At 46.5% G+C, this 23,413-nt stretch overlaps 1 protein-coding gene across 1 annotated transcript in view; it reads right to left on the minus strand.

The window, feature by feature from the left end:
• Positions 1–23,413, minus strand: part of ctcfl (CCCTC-binding factor like) — a 46,138-nt gene that overhangs the window by 19,451 nt on the left and 3,274 nt on the right. Inside the window, exons 3-5 of the mRNA XM_033041990.1 lie at positions 13,014–13,184; positions 8,066–8,199; positions 2,145–2,265 (exon numbers count right to left, since the gene is read on the minus strand). Of these exons, the coding sequence (XP_032897881.1) occupies positions 2,145–2,265; positions 8,066–8,199; positions 13,014–13,184 (426 nt within the window). The remainder of the gene's footprint in view (positions 1–2,144; positions 2,266–8,065; positions 8,200–13,013; positions 13,185–23,413) is intronic.

Here is a 23,413-nt window from a genome sequence, read left to right on the forward strand (position 1 = left end):
GATGATGCGACAACCACCATCTTTTTTGATTTTGGTAAAAATATTGGACACGAATTCTAATGGTTCGTGTTGAGTTATCTCAATTACACCTTTTATGTAGAGCTGCTCCAGTTCAGCTTGTGCCTCTGATTTTTCTTTATCAGAGAGCACGAACACTCGGTTCGGTATATGTTGAACTGGAGGGCTGTACTTGTGTATAAACTCTATTGTATATCCCTGGATACTGCTTAAGATGTAAGTATCGGTTGTTAATATGCTCCATGCATTCCAAACCCAGTGTAGTCTCCCCCCAACCTCCATGCTCTCCATATTTTTTAGGGAACCAGACCCACCTACCTCCATTGTCACCAGTGGCAGGTTTACTTCTTTTTGTAGTTTTTTCGCTGTTGTTGTTGCGCTGGTGTCTGGTTTTTCGGTTTGTTTGTCGTTGGGGTTCCCCGCATCTTCCAAGAAGGCCGGCCTGGGCCATGGCCTAAAAAAGACTCATGTTTGAAATACCGTGCCTTCGAGCTTTCACCAGTTCTGCTGGTGGGTGCGTAGGGATGCTGTCTTTGGCTGTAGTGGGTTTTTGTTGGTGTTCCTTTTATTAATCCCAAGGTTTTGGCTTCCTCATCGAGCTCTTTTACCTGCGGTCGATAGGTTGCCTCCGAACAAGAGTATGGGTGGTTTCGTGGTCCCAGGTTTGCACAGTCCCGCGAATTTTGGGTTCAGTGTGGGTTGAATGGCACTTTTCCTGATGTTATTTATTTCATGCTGGGTGTTGCAGAATAGTGCCAGTGCATCTTGTTGGTCCTGGGACATGTCCCTGTCGTCCACTGTACGGGCAAATGCTGTTATCCCTGCGGTCAGTAATTTCAGTACTTTTTGCAATTTTACATCCATAATCCTGACTCCTGTTCCAATGTGTTTCCATATACAGTTGTTAACTATTGGAACGTTCAGAGATATGCAATTGCCCGGTGCCAGGTGTCCTCCTGTGGTGTCCAGTACAGCCTGCTCTTGTAACTGGTTTAGAGACATGTAGTCTATACTGGCAGCAAGCTTTGGCTCCAGATTTTGTCCAGTCTGTTCCGTCTGTATAAAATTGGCCACCATGTCCAGTAAGTTCTCTTTTTCCCGCACCCCATGCACACTTGTCTTTTCTTCTGCGGACCCCTCTTCCAGGTCAGCCCAGAACTGACCCGCAGTGCTCCCCTCCGATGAGGTAGAAGCACTGTGCAGCCCTTGAAAAGGTACTGATGTGGGTTTATCATAGGGCCCACAGTGACCCGACTCCATCTCCCGGAGTCTGTCACGTTGGAGCAAATGCTCCATACACCGCTCCATTCGGCTCCAGCGCTCTCGGTCGCTGGCCGCCCTCGGTGGTTCAAAGTCGGACTCCTCTGAGTCCACGACCTTGTTAGTTTTGTGTCTAGCCTTGCCGCCCGGCCGCATGGATTTGGCCGGTGCGGAGGCGACATCGGGCACAGCTGATCCCACTACGGGTGACCCAAGTGCCGTCGGCTGCTGTTGCTGGCTGCCCGCTACTCCGCGGTCCTCCCTCACCAGCTTTGTCGCAGCCCTTGTCTTCTTTGTTTTCTCCATTTTCCTACCTGTAGTTGGAAATGGAAACAAAAAAGACCGCAGAATAAACGCTTACCTGCAATTAGCGGCTTTTAAACTGCCGCCGCGGGGGAACGTCCTTCCACCGCGTCTGACGTTTCGCAATGTGTGTAGCGATATGACACGCATGCGTCCTAGCGGGGTTCTTCACGTAGTCACTCACGTGACTCCGAAGTAAAACAACCTATTAAATGCGTTATAGGTAACATTGCAAAGTTCAAACTAACTAAGGAGACATAAGATTATTCTCTAAATTCTAGCTGAACAATTAATTTAAAACTCATGTTGTGTGGAACACATGGCACTTCTCATCCTATGTTATGGCCAGCCGGTTACTCAGTCTGTGAATCTTTCCATTTATTGTATATAATTTGAAGATAAACAGACAACAACATTTTAGGTGTTAATAATAGACCAAAATAAATGCAAACTACTGGGACTTTGGATAAACTCAAGTTAACGTATTTTGGAGTTCTGCCCTATAAAAATTGCATAACATCACAAACCCCCTACAAAGAAGATACAAAATGTTCTTTACATACCTGAGTGAGTTCTCATGTGTCTCTTCAACTTGTATGTATCTCTGCTAGCGTAGCTGCAAAATGTGCATGGGAAAGGACGCTCGCCGGTGTGCGAGCGGATGTGTCGCTTCAACTTACTTACCTAAAAACAAAACATGCAGAAGTACACTGAAGAGCAAAATCTGTGATTTAGAGAATTATAAAGTAAGCTGCAGAATTAAATGGAAACCGTGACACAGTAAATGCAAGTGTTATTTTAAGAAATGCACAACTGACATTCTAAATACTTGTGAATCTGCAAATTGCAAATCATCTTCTCTCAAATCACTCGATAAGATGCTTTAATCCAACCAAATGGATTCAACATACTGTCACAGCAGTGAGCTGCTAACAAATATTTTAGCCATGATCCCCAAGCTGCAAATTCCAAGAACTAACTAAATGGATACTACATGTTTTTGTAACTGCAATTGTGCTGCCAGAGATCATGTGAGGAGAGCTCTCAGCCACAGACATCTATGCTGATGATATGGACGAAAAGGGAAAGAACGATTTGGGATCAAGGAAATGCAGATGCTGGAGCCTTAAATTTAAAAAAATGGCTGGGGGGGTGGCACAGCAGTGGAGTTGCTGCCTTACATTGCCAGTGACCAGGGTTTGATTCTGACTACAGGTGCTGAATGTTGCGAGTTTGTACGTTCTCCCTGTGACAAGGTGGGTTTACTCTGGGTGCTCCGGTTTCTTCCCATCCTCTAAAAGACGTGCAGATATGTAGACTAATTGGTTTTGTAAAATTGTAAATTGTCCCGAGTGTGTAGGATAGTGTTAGTGTACGGGGATCGCTGGTCGGCGTGCACTCAGTGGGCCAAAGGGCCTGTTTCCGCACTGTATCTCTAAACTAAATTCCGCATCTCTGGAGAGAATGGACATACCACATTTCAGGTCAGTATCCTTCATCAAACTCATGAAGTAGGGGGAGAAAGCTTTACATTTCTCTTCTCTTATTTCCTAAACTGACTCCTTCTATCTCCATTTCACCCTCGCATCTGCTAATCCATGCATCTGCCAATCATCCCCCCCTCACCTGTATCAACCGAACACTTGCCAGGCTATTCCTGACCCCCACCTCTCTTTCCCAGGTGTCTCAACCTCCCACTCCATCAGTCTGAGGATGGGTCCTGAACCAAAACATGGTCTGCCCATTCCCTCCGCAGATGCTGCCTGACCCACTGAGCTCCCCAGTATTTCGTTTTTTTGCCAAGAACTATTGGGGTCTTCGTTGGGAGTTTCCCGTCAGGGTGTCAAGGACCTGTCCCACTTTTACGACCTAATTCACAACCTCTGCCGAGTTAGCCCTTGACTCATACTCGCAGCATGGTCGTCATGTGGTCGTAGGAGGTCGTGATGCTAGTCGTAGGTGCTCATGGCATCAAGTAGGTCGGGGCGTTTTTCTCGCCTGATGAAAAATGTCCACGAGTAAAAAAGGTCGTGAATTAGGTCGTGAAAGTGGGACAGGCCCTTCAGGATTAGGGCATGAGAGTCTGGAAAATGTGGGCAGGTAGAATTAAGGGCTAGATTGAGTGGTGAAGGAGTGATCTAGAGGCAGAAAAGCATAGGGCTTACTTAACTGTTTAATGCCAGAATAATTTTAAAATGGTTATTGTCAAGAGTGTCCAAAGATAATCATCCAGATAAACATTGTCAGTTCGCAACAATGCTCTCAAAAGGGAATGGCATCATCTGGTTCATCACTGATGCAGAAATCACATCTACCACACAAGGGCAACATGCCAGGTAATGCCCATTAAATTTCTATACTAGAGTAAAACATGCCCATCATCATGTTTCGCTACAGCAATAATTGAGCTTCAATTGCATAATGATGAAATAACTGCATTTTAAATTTGTTCCAAGGGAAGCAGGGTAGTTATCCAGGTATCCTGTCTAACAATTAGTCTTCATCCAAGATATATTACCCAATCAACCCTCTTTAGACAGATTGACTCACTCTCGTTAGACAGATAGGTTGGTTTAGTGGTTCACCATAACCAACGCTATGACTCTCCAAAACTGGTTGGCATTGGTATATGGCAAATAGTGTAATTTGTGGTGGATTCCTAATTATCTTTCCTTAAAGTTTGAGCCCACATTCTTGCCCTTTGACTTCAATTTAAGCTAAAGTTTCAGCCTTTGCTCATCATGATACTCACCCCATTACAGATTAAGGAAGCAATGTCAGTAAGTAGTCTATTTCATTTCCTAGAGTAAAAGCTTTTCACTGTATCTTAGTACACATGAAAAGAATCAACTAATTCTCTGATTCTCTAGCCTCCAATTCCTCTTCCCTTAAAAACTAAATTCCGTTCATTGGTCATTCTAATCTTTACCGCATGATCCTTGTAAATCTGTTTAAATAATTATTAAATTCTTGTATGTTTTATTCCAAAAATTGATTAAATAAAATGTTCTTCCTGAATTTGAGAACGGGAGACACATGAATTTTCTAAAACATTACAATGGTCACGGTTGCATTGCTGACATCAATGGTCTATTTGCAGAATTTACATATTTATCATTCCTAGGCACTGCTATGAGGATTATGTTCCTAATACTGTATTAAACCCAAGATGGCGGCGCTGCCGTAGCAGCTGCGGCTCGCCTGCAGTCCGTCTTTTCTTTTTCTTTTTTGTGTTGTTCTTTTGTCCTGTTTGAGTTCATTTTTGGTTTATTGTGTATGTGTGTGGGTGGGGGGGAGTAAACATGGTTTTGGTCTCTTATTTCGGGGGGATGCGACTTCTCTTGTCGTATCCCCCGTCTCCGTCTCCGCCTGCGCCGAGGCCTAATAGTAGAGCTGGCGGCCTCGGAGCTGCGGCAGTGGCGACCCGACCCCGGAGCGGGCAGCGGCAGTGGCGGCCCGACCCCGGAGCGGCAAGCGGCAGTGGTGACCCGACCCCGGAGCGGCAAGCGGCAGTGGCGACCCGACCCCGGAGCGGCAAGCGGCAGTGGCGACCCGAACTCGGCGCAGGCAGCTGCTGCGGCGAACCGACCCCGGTGCGGGCAGCGACTGCGGCAGCAGCCACCAGACCTCGGAGCGGGCAGCGGCAGCAGCGATCCGACCTCGGAGGACCGGCCGCGGGCCCGGTGGACGACATCGTCGGGAGCTCGCAGGTTGGTGACCTGTTCTGCGGAGCTCCCGCGACAACAGCTGTGTCCTCTGGACTGGAGGGCCGCAGCTTCGGCGGCTTCGACCACCCCGGGCCGCGGAGCTGAACCGGCCCGTTCGCGGAGCTTGCATTCAGCCGCGGGACTGACATTACTTACCATCGCCCAGCGGGGTCACAACATCCGAAGCCTGGATCGCCTCGGCGCAGAGGGAGAATAAGAAGGAAAGAGACAAAAACTTAAGACTTTTGCCTTCCATCACAGTGAGGAGTATTCAACTCACTGTGGTGGATGTTAATTTGTGTTTTTTGTGTGTGTTTTTGCCATTTTTTACTATGTGTAGGACTGCAAGGCAACAAAATTTCGTTCAGACCGCAAGGTCTGAATGACAATAAAGGCTACTCTACTCTACATGTTAGTTATGCTTAAGATGTCGCAATGATAATCAATCTGCATTAAACCATTTATCTGAAATACAATTCATTAATCTAATAGTAATGTCATTAATCACGTACCCCAATGCTGGGATAACTGCTGTTTATGATGTATATATAAATGATATGGATGCAATTGTAGGTGGTCTGAAAAGTAAGTTTGCAGATGGTACATAAATTGGTGGCTTTGTGGATGGTGAGGAAGGGATAAAGTATGGTATAGATCAATTGGAAATTTGGTCAGAGAATTGGCAAATAGGGTTTAGTCTGGACAACTGTGATGGTCTGCACTTTGGGAGGCCAAATATAAGAGGAAAATGGCCAAACAATGGTTGGGATCCTTAGGAGCATTGACCAAGTCCATAGTTTTCTGTGAGTGGCAACACAAGTGGATAATTTGGTAAAGATGGCATAAGGAATGCTTGCCATCATCAGTCAGGGCACTGTGTATAAAATTTGGAACGTCATGTTGCAACTGCAAAAAACTTCGGTATTATTCGCAGTTCTGGTCATCACACTATACGAAGGATAGAGAGGTTCACCAAGATGGAGACAGAAGAGACTTCAGATGTGGGAATTTTGAGCAAAAATCTGCTGGTGAAACTCAACTAATGGAATTCACCAGGATGTTGCCGGGATTTGATTGTATTAACAATAAGGAGAAGTTGGACAAACTTGGATTGCTTTCTGTAGATAGTAGGAGGCTGAGAGGGTGACCTAATAGAAGTATATAAAATTAGGAGATGCATAGGATCCTTTTAAAAAAAAAATCATGAGAGTCTTTTTCACAGGGTGACAAGATTAAATACAAAAGGGTAGAGGTTTAAAGTGAGAGTGTAAATGTTTAAAGGAGATGTGCGCGATGGGTTTCTTTTACAGAGAATGATAGATGCCTGAAATGCGCTACCAGGGGAGGTGGGAAGACAATACGACAGCGGGGCATTTTGACAGACACAATTTAGATAGAATAGGACGAATAGAAAGATATGGACAATGCGGCAGCTGATGGGATTAGTAGATGGGATTAGGTTAAAGTGGTAAAATGATCAGCACAGACATGGTAGACCAAAGAGCCTTATCCTGCATTCTGGTTACCAAAATGAAGACACCAAGATATTAAATAATGAAAGAAAGATAACAGCAGGGCACATTTAAGATACAAATTGCATTGTGCAGAGCTGTGTTTCAGCATCATTCAAATTATTTTCAATTGTTTTAGTTCAAAATTACAAAACTGTCATGAGTCTACGCAAGTCAGTATTTTGTGTAATTTGATCAGGCATTTCTGGGTACTGTAAATGCCTAAAGAATACTCTTGTCTGGAGTTTCTGGAACTGAGTTTCAACATTTTGCTTTAGAATCATCATTCGCCACTGCCCACAGAATGAGACGATCGCTAATCACATTCTCTGAAACTTTGGGCAGTTATTTAAGACGTTGGTTACATTTACAGTATTGTGTTCAGTTTTGGGCACTATGTTATAGGAAAGATGTTGTCTATCTAGAAAGGGTGCGGAGAAGGTTTACAAGGATGTTGCTTGGACTCGAGGGCCTGAGTTTAATGGGGAGGTTGAGCAGGCTAGGACTCGATTGTTCCCTGGAGCGCAGGAGGAAGAGGTGTGATCTAATAGAGGTGTATACAATCAAGATAGGAATAGATCAGGTAAAGCACAGGCTCTTACCCAGTGTAAGGGAATTGAGAAGGTTTAACGTGAGGGGGGAAAGATTTAATATGAACCTGAGGGGTAACTTTTGTAAACAGAGTATGGAACAAGCTGCCGGAGGTAGTTGAGGCAGGTTACTATCACAACGTTCAAGAAACATTATACATGTTAGACAGATACATGGATAGGATAGGTTTAGCGGGATATGGGCCAAATGCAGGCAGGTGGGACTAGTGTAGATGGGACATGTTGGTCGGTGTGGGCGTTAGACTGTAAGACGCTGTAAGACTCCATGACTACACAGTGATTTCTCAGGCTATTATCTCTTGTCCAAGGATATACAGGAGTAATGCTGGGTATTTGGCCAACAGGTTTATTTTGTGCTCGGTATGATAGTCCAATATATTTGCAGGTAAATATAGGGAATAACTGCAATGGACAATCTTACTTCTTTTGCAAATTTACTGCACATTTAGTCCTGGTTTCAGGATAAACAGACTCTCTCCCTGGCATGAAACCTAATAAAAACACTAAGCAAAATGAAAGGATCTAAGACCCGATAATTATACATTTTCTTTTCTCTTTTCTGTCATGTCCCTGGGAATTAAGAAACCGTCAGAAAACATACATTTGGAAAAACTGCCAGAATCTGAAACCCATTTAGCTATTGTACAGCACTTACCTCCACGCTGGCATAATCACAGATTGAGCATTTGAAGGGCTTCTCATGAGTGTGCTTGTAACGTCTATGTCGCACTACTTCCCCGCTTGTAACAAACGCCATAGCACAATCTGGACACTTGTGTGGTCGAGTGCCTAAAAGAAAGATTGCCGTAAGATTAGTGATTTGCTTCTAGGAGTAGAAATGTGGATTGAATTAGCTTTTTCATAGCATTCGTTTTAAACTATAGTGCATCCTAATTGCAAAATCAAAAATAGACCAGGTACCTTTTTTCTCAAAATGTTCATATTTCACGTTAATAGATAATTTACAGAATGTGTTTCGCAATCAGCCATTGTAGTATGTTTTAGGTAAAGCACTGCTCTGAGGCCAATCTGCTCTCAAAACAGGGAAGCTGGGACTCATTGGAAGTTGGCCAAACTGAAATAGGACAAGTGGAAGATCCAATCCACATTAGAATGAGTTTAAGAAGGAACTGCAGATGCTGGAAAATCGAAGGTACACAAAAAAGCTGGAGAAACTCAGCGGGTGCAGCAGCATCTATGGAGCGAAGGAAATATTCAACGTTTCGGGTCTGAAGAAGGGTTTCGGCCCGAAGCGTTGCCTATTTCCTTCGCTCCATAGATGCTGTTACACCCGCTGAGTTTCTCCAGCTTTTTTGTGTATCCACATTAGAATGAGCTGGGGAAGAAGCTCAGTCTGAGTTAGTGAGACTATGGAATAGGTAGACACAAGGAACTGCAGATGCTGGTTTACCACAAAAAAAGACAAAAAGTGCTGGAGTAACTCAATGGAGCAGGCACATCTCTGTAGAGCATGGATTGGCAACATTTTGGGTGAAGACCCTTCTTCAGACCAATTGTAGTTGGGGGGGAAGAAAGTAGGAAGAAAAGTAGGGACGGGACAAACTCTGTCTAGTGATCGATGGATAAAGGTATGGGGGGAGGGGATTGATTGGCAGATGGTTGGACAATGGGCAGAGATGAAAAGACAAAGAGTGTGAGATAAGGAGAGAATGGCTGATTAGGGGTAGTCAGCATGGTTTTGTACGTGGGAGGTCGTGTCTCACAAATCTGATTCGGTTTTTTGAAGACGTGACCAAAAAGGTCAATGAGGGCAGAGCTGTAGTATATCAATGATTTGGATGAGAACATACACGGTGAGATTAGCAAGTTTGCAGATAATACAAAAGTGAGTGGTTTTGCAGATAGTGAAGATGGTTGTGAAAGATTGCAGTAGGATCTTGATTAATTGGCCAAATGGGTTGATGGAATTTAATGCAGAAAAATTCTTCCGGAAGTAGCGGCGCTGTTGACAGCTGCGGCTCGCCTACAGTCCGGCTGTTTTTACTTTTTTTGTTGTTTTCTTTTGTCCTGTTTTACTTAAATTTTAGTTTATTAGGTTGTGTATATGTGTGGGGGGGGTGAAACATGTTTTTTTGTCTCTTCCTTCGGGGGAATGCGACTCTTCTTGTCGTATCCCCCTTCTCTGCCTCCGTCTGCACTGAGGCCTAATGGTGGAGCTGGCGGCCTCCAACTGCGACCGACCTCGAGGCTCCGGAGGCAGAGCCAGCCAGGACTTACCAACGCGAGGCTGGCCGAATTTGGGTTGTGGCGGCGTTCCGGCGGCGGTGGCCCGGCTTCGGGGCTGAGGCGGCGACGACCTGAATTCGGGGCTCAGCCGCGGGCCCAGTGGACGACTTCGTCGGGAGCTCGAAGGTCACAGGTTGGTGACCTGTTTTTCCGGAGCTCCCGCAACTACAGCTGCGTCCGCTGGACTGCAGCTTCGACCACCCCGGGCCACGGAGCTTGAACCGGCACGTTCGCGGAACTTGGTTGAGCCGCAGGACTTACTTACCATCATCCGGCAGGGTCACAACAACGGAAGCCTGGATCGCCTCAGCGCAGAGGGAGAACAAGGAAGGAAGAGACAGAGACTTTAAGACTTTTGCCTCCATCACAGTGAGGAGGTGCCTGGTGAACTCACTGTGGTGGATGTTAATTTGTGTTCATTTTATGTTTTGGTATTTATTATTATATGTATGACTGCAGGCAACGAAATTTCATTCAGACCTTTCGGTCTGAATGACAATAAAGGAATCTAATCTAATCTAATCTAAAAAGGTGAGGTGTTGCATTTTGTGAAATCTAACATGGGCAGGACCGACACAGTGAATGGTGGGGCTCTGGGTAGTGTTGTAGAGTAGAGGGATCTTGGAGTGCAGGTGCATAGCTCCCTGAAGGTGGAGTCACAGGTGGTCAAAAAGGCTTTTGGCACATTGGCCTTCATCAGTCAGAGTATTGAGTATAGAAGTTGGGAGGTCATGTTGAAGTTGTATAAGACGTTGGTGAGGCCATAATTAGAGTATTGTGTTCAGTTCTGGGCACCGTGTTATAGGAAAGATGTTGACAAGCTGGAAAGGATACAGAGAAGATTTACGAGGATGTTGCCAGGACTAGAGGATCTGAGTTATAGGCAAAGGTTGAGTAGGCTGGGACTCTATTCCTTGGAGAACAGGAGAATGAAGGGTGAACTTATACAGGTGTATAAGATTATGAGAGGAATAGATCGGGTATAGGCACAGAGTCTCTTGCCCAGAGTAGGTGAATTGAGGAATAAAGGACATAGGTTTAAGTTGAAGGAGAAAAGATTTAACAGGAATCTGAGGGGAAACTTTTTCATACAAAAGGTGGGGGAAGTATGGAACAAGCTCTACAAACTACAGAAGAGGTAGCTGAGGCAGGGACATTTAAGAAACAGTTGGACAGGTACATGGATAGGACAAGTTTGGAGGGATATGGACCAAATGCTGGCAGGTGGGACTGGTGTAGCTGGCGCATGTTGGCCGATGTGGGTAAGTTGGGCCGAAAGCCTTGTTCCCATACTGTATCACTCTATGAATCTAAGGTTAGAAGTGGTGTGAAGTGCATAGCCAGAATAAGGAATATAGGTGGAAGGGGACGGGGAGAAGAGGAAAGTGAGAAATGGGTGCTGACAATGTAAGGCAGCAACTCTACCGCTGCACCACTGTGCTGCCCTAACTATTAAATTATTGTATTATTGAATATAGTATATTTATTTTTTATATTATTGCGTTAATGAGTCTGTAAAGTTGCTGTTGGTAAGAATGTCACTGTCCTGTCGCTGGTACATATGACAATTAAATTCTCTTGATTTGACAATGATCCATAAACACCAATGTGATCATGAAGATAACTGAAGGAAAAATAATAGCCAAATCCAAGGGAAATTATCCATATGTACTTTGAAATTCAGTTTATGTTTCATCTAACAGGGAAGCAACCATACAACACTGCACTGAAATCCTAACCTAAATGTTACATTGAAATCATCAGAACACGACTTAACACTATAATGTTATGATTAAGCAACTACTCTCTGAGTCACAAGCAAATTATGTCTGAAGAAGGGTCTCAGCCCAAAACGTCACCCATTCCTTCTCTCCAGAGATGCTGCCTGTCCTGATGAGTTACTTCAGCATTTTGTGTCTATCTTCGGTTTAAACCAGCATCTGCAGTTCCTTCCTACACAAGCAAATTATATGTAGCAGTCTGAAATAGAAGAGTAAATTCACTTTCTCATAATTCCCATAGAAACCTTTCAAAGGAAAAATGGTCAGTAAAAACAAAGTGGGCCCAACTCTTAAATTCACAGGCCAGTCAAGTAAGAAACATTTGGAATAAGCAAATTCAGTATTACACCTGTGCATGCCCAGGTCATTTGGGATAAACATTCTCGGCAGCTGAGCTACTGTGTGTATACGGACCTGCGTTTCATACGTATTTTTCAGTTTTGCGTCTTCGAGGTAAGAAAATACTGCTTTCAAAACTATTAACTGGGTGTATTTATGGTTCATTTGTACAAAACTACGATGATTTTGGTGGTTATATTGCTTTATGCTTCGGTGAGTAAGCGAGATCGTGACGATGAATAACAACCATTTTTTTAATTGTTTTGGTTGGGGGTGGGAGAGGATGAAATGAAATGTATGATTTCTAAAACTATCAATAGATAATATGAAAAGTATTTGTGAGGTTTTCACCTCTTACTATACTAGTCAACGGCCATGGGCTGTATGCACATTTGTTGACTTCTGAATGAGTTCTGCATGTACATGTGTAAGTAAAGTTGTGTAGTACAAAACACAGTCACGAGTCTCCTGACTAATCATGTCTCTTCTGAATCCCATTACATTGGATAATTTGAATCAGTATTTGACATTCCAATTTTCTGATAGGTCACTAAGCAGGCGAGACTTCAGTGAAGTAGCCGGTTGGTTAGCCTCATCATAACTGGCAAGATGATTTGACAGCTCGACGATGGGTGTGGGAGGCCAGCAGTTTAGCCCTTGTGATTCACCAAGCTACCCATTGTTCAATTCGCTCATAGGATCGGGAAGAATTTTTTCTCCACATTTCAAGAGTTCCTTGTATTGATCAGCATGACGACGTTTTTCATCACCGGCAGTCGGTAGCACGGGCTTCTTCATGTACAATGCAGCGCAAGCAAGAGCAGTGAGATTTCTCGTCCTGTCTTTTCCAACCCCGTCCGCTAAAAAATGCTTCAAAACTTCGACTTTCCATCGCAGAAAATCATCCAGTGACATATCGTCGTAATTTGGATCAGCTATAACCAATATGATTCAAAGAAGACGAAAACTCAGAACGAAAATGCACTCACAGTTTATACAGGACTTTAAAAAAAATCCCGAATGACCTTTGACAAATCCTATGATTCCTTGCGTTTATCGAAATACCAAACATGCTTATTAAATAGCTCATAAACAACATGCATTACCACAACCTATCAGGAGAGGGCAGACAGGATTTAATTGATGTCTCATTCAAATGTTGGTCTCCAACAGGCCAGGAATCAAGAACACCGCATTGTAATGTACATGAACACAGAAGGTAACCAGCACACTTACCTGTATGAGTATTGATATGGTTTTGGAGGAGGGTGATGGTTCGGAAAGCTTTATCACATAGATGACATTTATGTGGCCGTTCATTTGTATGGCTTCTCATATGACGGTCTAGGCTAGATCGTTGAGGGAAGGTGCGTGAACATAGATTACACGGAAAAGTCTTCTTAACGCCTGTAGAATAAAAAGCAATTAAAGAACAAACATGTTAGTTACTGTTCATGAATGTCAAATAATCTTACTAATAATAAACAAACTGAGCTGAGGGAACTGATTCTCAGTTAATAACGCACTACATTGTAATGATTTCTTAATCGTCATTGGCCAATTACAAAATACAATTCTTCAGCTTGCCAGAAAGGTTTGTAGCAAATCTTAGTCCAAAATTAGGGCAATCGAGAATGAGGATGCAAAACTATGATTAGCCTGCCTAATTCACTTTAATAATGGTAATGTCAGACCCACAATTATTGGTTAATTTTAAACACTTTAAAAAAAAATAGCTTCAAGTGGATGAAGTAATCAAATAACCCTTGTTATTACGGATCTCTTTATAACCAATTTCAGTTATAACGGACAGAGTGTCCCCACAGTAATTAGACACCACTGTCTCTTTAAGAAAGGCTGCTAGTTACACTAGCAGGTCATCGAAATTGACAAGCATTTGCTTCGATCCACACGTGTGCAATGATACTCTATTAAACAATGTAACAAACAGCCTTTGGTATTTTTAGCTTGCAGTAACAAAAATACATTTTTGGCCGTTATAAAGAACTTTGTATTTGAAAACAAATGGTTTCAAGAAGTGACTGATTGGAGCGAATCCCTTACTTGGTGATCGCGAACAATCGGCAATAACGGACACCATCCCCCTCCCCTATGGTCTGCTATAATGAAGGGCATCTGTAGAAGAGCACAAAAGCTGAAGAGCAAGTTTATTTCATGTGGATGGTTGAATGAGATTATTTCTAATGTGCTTGAACAAATGGTACCTTTCATCTTGTATCGTGTCACCATTGGCTCCAGGAAAGTGTTATGAGTAGGGGCTGACTTATAGAAAGCATACATTTATCAGTTCTAATCAAAAGCTGCATAATATTGATTCTGATTTACATGCACAGCATAGATTTTTCTATCATTAGTTTATGCTGGAAAATAAGGATTAGTGGAGATAGATTAGGACTGTTATTGTGCCACATTACAAATAATCCAGGAGTGACTGAAGGTCTGGCATATACTTAAACCTTGCTGACAAATTCAAGTACACACATTAAAAATCATAAGTGCAAATAGGCCGTGGGCTGAGCATCAAAAATGTGTCTAGAATTTAACTTTCGTTGACCATGTCTGGTATCAACTTGAAATTTGACACAGATAAGATAAAATATAATTGAGAAGGAATTCATATCTCATCAGTGTCAAAAGTTGCACTTTAATTAATTAAGCTAATTAGAAAATTAGATCGAAAAAGTAAGCGCCATCTAGTGCTCAATGCTCATATTACTCTATGCGAGCCTAATTCCGTGCTGAGTTATTATACCATAAATATATATATGACGTGAATATGACTGGAGTTATATATAATTCTATATAATTATATTATATTAAAATAATATGATGAATATAATTGAGAGTGTATATGTTGAGTGAGACTGCCGCAGAGGTCCCGGGTTTCATCGGCTCCTGAACCGGCCTAATTAATGGGTGAGGGCAGATCCTGTGCGTTCCCCCATTTACTGAATACCACTGACTGCCAGTGGGAATAGTGGGGGTCACGGCCATAGTGGAACTGGGGCAGTGCCAGGCTGGGGGAAGGCTAAGGCATTTTCCACTGCGAGGAAAATGCCTAACCCTAACCTTAGCTCGCCCCCCTTCCAGAGCTGCCACTGCTGGAGTAGAGCCGCTTTGGGACCGGCTGCGGGCTCCGTACGTGTGGCCACTCAGCGCATGCCCTTCTGGATCATCGTGGTGATGAGGTGGGGAGCAGCACTGCCCTGCACGCTGCCCAGGCCACCTTCAGCACCCCCATAGCGCTGGCTCCGTCAGTCCGCCTGCTCGCTCGCTGCACCACCGGCTGGCCGGCAGCCCCACAGACCCCTTGCAGCACTCACCGGAATACCCACAGACCCCTTGCAGCACTCACCGGCGTGCCGACAGCCCAACCAACCCCTTGCAGCATCCATCGGCATACCGACAGCCCCACAGACCCCTTGTAGCACTCACCGGCGGGCCGACAGCCCGACTGACCCCCTCGCAGCATCCACCAGCCTACCGACAGCCCAACCGACCCCTTGCAGCATCCATCGGCATACCGACAGACCCCTTGCAGTAACCACCGGCATACCGACAGTCCGACCGGCCCCTCGCAGCATCTACTGGCCTACCAACAGCCCAACTGACCCCTCGCAGCACTCACCGGCGGGCCGACAGCCCGACCGACTGACCCTAACCCTAGCTCTACATTTTTATTTATCTTTTTTATTTAACAGTTCACATCATAACTTTACAACGATAAATCAATTGTAAAACAAAATTATCAGTATCGTTACATTACCTTTATTCCTTCGAAACCTTGCAATTGTTTTGATGTAATTAGGAGGCAGTCATGATCCCAGGGTGCTCGCTGCATAACGACCATGTAACAAAGCGCGTGATTGGTCAATTGGCGTCCGCCTCAATGTAAAACGTGCATTGATTGGACAATTACTACTCGGAAAATTGGAGGTTTTTCTCATATTTGAAAAATACGTGCAGGTTTTGGTCTTGACGAGTTTCAGGTATGATTTCTATAATATTTTTATACAATATGTTATAAATACAGGTAGATACGTGATTTGGGTCACAAAATGAAACGAAAAAGCACCTCGGCCAACGGTCTAAAAGCTACAATCAACATTGGTGAATATGAAAATATGACAATTTTAATAGTCAACAACATAATGGATCTATGCTGTGAAATTTCTTCCTAACCGGATTCATTCTGAATTTCCACATAATATGAGATCTTAACAGAGTTATAAAGATTCACTACTTTTGAGGTTCTAATAAGGTAAATCACAAAAAGGTCATGCCTAACCTGCCAACACATCACGTGTGTCTCCAGGGGGGAAAGAACTTTGGACCACTGCTACACGCCATTCAGGAAAGGCTACAAGGCCGTTTCTCTGCCTCCTTTTGGAAAATCTGACCACGCTGCCATTTTCCTGCTGCCGGAGTATAAACAACAGATAGTACGGGAAGCGGCAGTGACGAGGGACGTGAAGCGATGGTCTGACCATACAGAGGCCTGCTGCAAGATGCACTGAGCGATGTCGAGTCAAGTTCCAGAGACATCAGTGAGTTCGCGGACTGCGAAGGGCGGTGAAGGACACAAAAAGGAGGTACAGGGACAGGATGGAGTCGCAGATGGAGCAGCGGGACACCAGACACCTTTGGCAGGGGCTACGGACTATAACTAACTACCAGAGCATCCCCCCCCCTCAACCAGGAGTGCCGGCACCTCCCTAGCTGATGACCTGAACTCTTTTTACGCACGATTCGAGACGGGCAACATCACCCCTAGCTCGCCAGCTAACAACATCCACCATTGTACCAGTGCCTAAGAATGCCTCTCCAGCTTGCTTGAATGACTACCGACCGATGGCCCTCACTTCGGTAGTCATGAAATGCTTCGAGTGGCTGATCAAGAACCACATCTGTGCCTTCCTCCCTCACACCATGGACCCGCTGTAGTTCGCATACCGTCTAAACAGATCCACGGATGATGCGGTCTCAAAGGTTCTGCACACCATTCTCTCTCTCACCTTGACAGCCAGAAGGGGAGCTATGTGAGGGTGCTGTTCATTGATTTCAGTTCAGCTGTCAATACCATAGTCCCCACCAGACTTGCTGAGAAGCTGCTGGAACTGGGGCTGAACATTCCCCTGTGTGCCTGGGTCCTGGACTTTCTCACCGCCAGGCCCCAGGTGGTCAAGATGGGGAGACATACCTCCAACCCCCTCACCCTGAACACAGGATTCCCCCAGGGTTGCGTCCTGAGCCCCCACTGTACTCCCTGTACACACATGACTGTGTGGCCAGGTTCAGCTCCAACTCCATCATCAAGTTTGCTTATGACACTGTGGTGGTGGGCCTGATCTCCGATAACGATGAAAAGGTCTACCGGTAGGAGGTGGCTGATCGGGCACTCTGGTGTCAGGACAACAGACTCCTCTTGAATGTCACAAAAAATAAGGAGCTGATTGTGGACTTTAGAAGGGCTCAACATCCGAGGACGTACACGCCACTGGAGATAAATGGGACTACTGTGGATAGGGTGAGCAGCTTTAAATACCTGGGAGTCCACATCAAAGAGGATCTGACATGGACAACACATACTGCCGCACTGGTGAGTAAGGCAAGGCAGTGCCTTTACCACCTCAGGCAGCTGAGGAAATTCAGAGTCTCTCTGAGGATCCTTCAGTGCTTCTACTCTGGGGCTGTAGAAAGCATCTTGTCCGGTAACATCTCAATCCGGTTTGGGTACAGCTCTGCCCAAGACAGGAAGGCTCTGCAGAGAGTAGTGCGTTCAGCCGAATGCACTTTGGGAACTACACTCACCCCCCTGCAGGACCTATACACCAGGAAGTGCAGATCCAGAGCAAGCAACATAATGAAGGACCCCTACTACCCCAGCAACGGATAGTTCCAGCTGCTACGGTCAGGCAAGCGCCTCCACTGTCACGCTGCAAAAACAGAGCGGATGAGACGGATTTTCTTCCCACAGGCCATTAGGACTGTAAACTCTAATCTCACCAGGGACTAATTTACTGTTGTGTTGTGTCTTTTTGTTCATAAAATGTAAATACTGGTTGTGTTCTCTTCTGTTCTGTTGTTTTTGCACAATCCGCAGACATTGTCACTTTCATTTCACTGCACATCTAGTATGTGTATGTGACAAATAAACTTGATTTGCATCAGTGCCCAGTATGATGCAGTTTTGCCTGCAGAATCCCTCAGAATGAGGATCGTTTGGGTAGTTTGCCCCATTTTTACTGGAGATTTAAAGATTGAGAAGCTGCAAACATTCCAATTTTGCACTCCAGATGAAGCAGGAAAGTTCTCAGGTGACGGCTACCGTTAGAACACAATTGCTGATTATAGGCTACACCTGCATCCCGTACAGCAACACTGAAACATCTTGCCGCTAATGAGGAGCTCTACCACGATCGATAGTGAGCGCTGTCACCAGTTATCAAATTTTTTCTTTATGCTATTCATATGCTCCAACCAATTCTTGGTGCAAGTTCAAGTTCAAGTGAGTTCAAGTGATTTATTGTCATGTGTCCCTGTATAGGACAATTAAATTCATGCTTTGCTTAAGCACACAGAAAAATAGTAGGCATTTACTACAAAACAGATAAATGTGTCCATATACCATGATATAAATATATACACACATGAATAAATAAACTCATAAAGTGCAAATAGCAGAAAGTGGTTATTAATAATCAGAGTTTTGTCCGAGCCAGGTTTAATAGCCTGATGGCTGTGGGGAAGTAGCTATTCCTGAACCTGGTTGTTGCAGTCTTCAGGCTCCTGTACCTTCTACCTGAAGGTAGCAGGGAGATGAGTGTGTGGCCAGGATGGTGTGGGTCTTTGATGATACTGCCAGCCTTTTTGAGGCAGCGACTGTGATAAATCCCCTCGATGGAAGGAAGGTCAGAGTCGATGATGGACTGGGCAGTGTTTACTACTTTTTGTAGTCTTTTCCTCTCCAGGGCGCTCAAATTGCCGAACCAAGCCACGATGCAACCGGTCAGCATGCTCTCTACTGTGCACCTGTAGAAGTTAGAGAGAGTCTTCCTTGACAAACTGACTCTCCGTAATCTTCTCAGGAAGTAGAGGCGCTGATGAGCTTTTTTGATAATTGCGTTAGTGTTCTCGGACCAGGAAAGATCTTCAGAGATGTGCACGCCCAGGAATTTGAAGCTCTTGACCCTATCAACCATCGACCCATTGATATAAATGGGGCTGTGGGTCCCCCTCCTACTCCTTCCAAAGCCCACAATCAGTTCCTTGGTTTTGCTGGTGTTGAGGGCCAGGTTATTGCGCTGGCACCATATGGATAGTTGCTCGATCTCCCTTCTATATTCTGACATCCCCATTAGTGATACGCCCCACAATAGTGGTGTCGTCAGCGAACTTGATGATGGAGTTCGCACTGTGGTTGGCTATGCAGTCATGGGTATAGAGTGAGTACAGCAGGGGGCTGAGCACGCAGCCTTGAGGTGCTCCCGTGCTGATTGTTATCGAGGCTGACACATTTCCACCAATACGAACAGACTGTGGTCTGTGGATGAGGAAGTCGAGGATCCAGTTGCAGAGGGATGCGCAGAGACCCAGTTCTGCGAGTTTGGTAACCAGTTTGGAGGGGATGATTGTGTTGAATGCCGAGCTGTAATCGATGAATAACAGCCTGACATATGAGTTTTTGTTGTCCAAGTGGTCCAGTGCGGAGTGGAGGGCCAGCGAGATCGCATCCACCGTTGATCTGTTGTGGCGGTAAGCGAACTGCAGTGGGTCCAGGTTTTTGTTGAGGTAGGAGTTGATTTGCTCCATGATCAGCCTCTCAAAGCACTTCATCACCACCGGCGTTAGTGCCACTGGCTGATAGTCATTGAGGCACGTCACCTTACTCTTCTTGGGCACTGGTATAATTGATGCCCTTTTAAAGCAGGTGGGGGACCTCAGAAGTGAGAGGTTGAAAATGTCCGTAAAAACTCCCGCCAGTTGGTCCGCACAGGACACGACCGGGTATACCATCAGGTCCAGGAGCTTTTCAGGGGTTCACCCCTCTGAAGGATTTCCTGACGTCGGCCTCTGTGACTGAGACTGAAATGCCATCACAGCGAATGGGGGATCGGGAAGGCACATCAGTATTCTCCCTGTCAAAGCGTGCGTAAAACGCATTGAGCTCGTCAGGGAATGATGTTTCACCGACATTCAAGCTGCCTCCTGGTTTCGCCTTGTAGGAGGTGATTGCATTCAGGACCCGCCACAGCTGCCGAACATCTGTCTCATCCTCCAGTTTGGAGCAGAAGTCCCTTTTGGCCTTTTTGATGGCCTTACCAGGGTCGTATCTGGACTTCATGTAGGCCACTGTATCATCGGACATGAATGCCCTGTGTCTGGACTTTAGAAGAGTGCGGATCTCAAAGTTCATCCAAGCCCTGAGTTCTTTAAATTGTGTTCCTAGCACCTTAGATCAGGGGCCTCCAAACCTTTCAGCATGAGGGCCACAATATATATTTGGCACATTTTTGCGGGCCGTAGGAAAAATAAAGAAATGTCAGTTTTATAAATGTAATGAACTCAGACAGAAGGGGGGGGGGGTGACAGAGAGGGGGGAGGGAGAGAGAGAGGCAGAGTGAGAGAGTGAGGGGCAGAGAGAGAGGCAAAGAGAGAGAGAGGCAGAGAGAGAGAGCGAGGCAGAGAGGCAGAGAGAGAGAGAAAGAGGCAGTTTTATATATTTTTTAATACATTTAATGAACTCAAGAGATAGAGGGGGAGAGGGGGGGCGACAGAGAGGGGGGGAGAGAGAGAGAGAGGCAGAGAGAGAGAGAGGCAGAGAGAGAGAGAGGCAGAGAGAGAGAGGCAGAGAGAGAGAGAGGCAGAGAGAGAGAGAGGCAGAGAGAGGCAGCGAGAGAGAGGCAGCGAGAGAGAGAGGCAGCGAGAGAGAGAGGCAGCGAGAGAGAGAGGCAGCGAGAGAGGCAGAGAGAGAGGCAGAGAGAGAGAGAGGCAGAGAGAGTGAGGGGCAGAGAGAGTGAGGGGCAGAGAGAGTGATGGGCAGAGAGAGTGATGGGCAGAGAGAGTGATGGGCAGAGAGAGTGATGGGCAGAGAGAGAGAGAGAGGCAGAGAGAGTGAGGGGCAGAGGGAGTGATGGGCAGAGAGAGTGAGGGGCAGAGAGAGGGAGAATCAGAGATAGAGGCAGAGAGGGAGAGGGGGAGAGGGGGAGAGAGAGAGAGAGAGAGAGAGAGAGAGGGGGAGAGGCAGAGAGGGGGAGAGGCAGAGAGGGGGAGAGGCAGAGAGGGGGAGAGGCAGAGAGGGGGAGAGGCAGAGTGAGAGAGGCAGAGTGAGAGAGGCAGAGTGAGAGAGGCAGAGAGAGAGGGGCAGAGAGAGAGGGGCAGAGAGAGAGGGGCAGAGAGAGAGGGGCAGAGAGAGAGGGGCAGAGAGAGAGAGGGGCAGAGAGAGAGAGGGGCAGAGAGAGAGAGGGGCAGAGAGAGAGAGGGGCAGAGAGAGAGAGGGGCAGAGAGAGAGAGGGGCAGAGAGAGAGAGGGGCAGAGAGAGAGAGGGGCAGAGAGAGAGAGGGGCAGAGAGAGAGAGGGGCAGAGAGAGAGGGGCAGAGAGAGAGGGGCAGAGAGAGAGGGGCAGAGAGAGAGGGGCAGAGAGAGAGGGGCAGGGAGAGAGGGGCCATAGAGACGAGGGGCAGAGAGAGAGGGCAGAGAGAGAGGGGGCAGAGAGAGAGAGGGGCAGAGAGAGAGGGAGAGAGAGAGAGAGGGAGAGAGAGGGGCAGAGAGAGAGAGCAGAGAGAGAGACGAGAGACGAGAGAGAGAGAGAGGCAGAGAGGCGGAGAGAGAGGCAGGAGAGGACGAGAGAGAGGACGAGAGAGAAGCGAGAGAGAGAGAGAGAGGAGAGAGAGAGAGAGAGGAGAGGAGAGGAGAGCAGAGAGGAGAGAGAGAGGAAGAGAGAGGATGAGAGAGAGAGCGAGAGAGAGAGAGAGAGAGGAGATAGAGAGGCAAGAGGAGAGAGGACAGAGAGAGAGAGAGAGAGAGGAGGAGAGAGAGAGCAGAGAGGAGAGGACAGCAGAGAGAGCGAGGCAGAGAGAGAGAGGAGAGAGAGAGGCAGAGAGAGAGAGAGAGAGAGGCAGACAGAGAGAGAGAGGGCAGAGAGAGAGAGGGGCGCAGAGAGAGAGGCAGAGAGAGAGAGAGGCAGAGAGAGAGAGGCAGAGAGAGAGAGAGGCAGAGAGAGAGAGGCAGAGAGAGAGAGAGAGAGAGGGGGGGCAGAGAGAGAGAGAGAGGGGTAGAGAGAGAGAGAGAGAGAGAGGGGCAGAGAGAGAGGCTGATAGAGAGGCAGAGAGAGAGAGAGGCAGAGGGAAAGAGGCTGATAGAGAGGCAGAGAGAAAGAGGCAGAGAGAGAGGCAGAGAGGGAGAGATGGGAGAGAGGGCAGGGAGCAGAGAAGGGAGAGTGGGCAGAGACGGGGCAGAGAGAGAGAGGGGAGAGAGAGGACAGAGAGGGAAGAGCGCACAGAGAGCGAGGGCAGATAGCAACGATCGCACATTATAATGCGCTGCTGACTCATTCTGACCGCCGCTGAACACCGCCCCCCGCCCCAGCCGAGCACTGCCCCCGCTGCCAACCCATTCTAGCCGCCAGCGCCGAACAACACCCCCCCCCCCCCCATTGCACCCTTCTTCACGACGGACCTGTGATGTCTCGGCTCTGACAATTCGAGGGACTTACCCGGTAACAACACTAAGAGCAGCTCCGGGCCGCCATGCTCCCCGACTCGAATTGACTCGATGCCTAACTGACACACGCTCCGTCCTGCGTTGAGCTAGCTGCAGGCCGGATAAAATCCAGTGGCGGGCTGGATGTGGCCCGCATGCCATAGTTTGGAGACCCCCGCCTTAGATAATTGGACCTGACAGTGCACCAACTTGCACCAACTGCCAAAAAACATCGCTTAAATTTTGGTGCAACTGACTTTGGTCCAAGACGACTTCAAACTGGTTGCTGGTGAATTTTAAATCGCTGTGGAAATCCCAATAGATAATGACATTGACCATTTAAAGGGAGACCTTGACCTAAGTGTCTCTACTGCTTGAGATCATCATCCTTCTTATGCCCGTTTCCTTTTAATGGACTCCAGAAAAGAGTCAATGTAGCACAAGAGATTCAAGAGAGATTCTAGAGAAATTTATTGTCACATGCACCAATTGGTACAGTGAAATTTGGGGTCACCATACAGCCATACGAATAAAAAAACACAGCACACCATAGACTTTAACATAAACATCCCCACACAGTTTCCACAATCAAAGTTTCCCACTGTGAGGGAAGGCACCAAAGTTCAGTCATCCTCCTCTGTTGTTCACTCGTGATTGGGGGCCTCCCGAGCCCCCCGCAGTCGCCGCTACAGCGGCCCTGATGTACAGGCCCTCTCGCCGGGATGATGGAACTACGACGTCGGAACGGAAGAACATTCTTAGCAGCTAGGACTTCCGAATCGGCCACTTCTTACCGGAGACTGCGGCTACCGAAGTCCACAGGCCGAGCTGGGCGGAGATTCACATTGGCGGCCCTCGGCCAAGGAATCCCAGGACTCCGCGATGTTGAAGTCAGCGCCCAAGACTGGAAGCTC

The sequence above is a fragment of the Amblyraja radiata genome, chromosome 23, assembly GCF_010909765.2.
Source record: "Amblyraja radiata isolate CabotCenter1 chromosome 23, sAmbRad1.1.pri, whole genome shotgun sequence".
Taxonomy (NCBI): Eukaryota; Metazoa; Chordata; class Chondrichthyes; order Rajiformes; family Rajidae; genus Amblyraja; species Amblyraja radiata.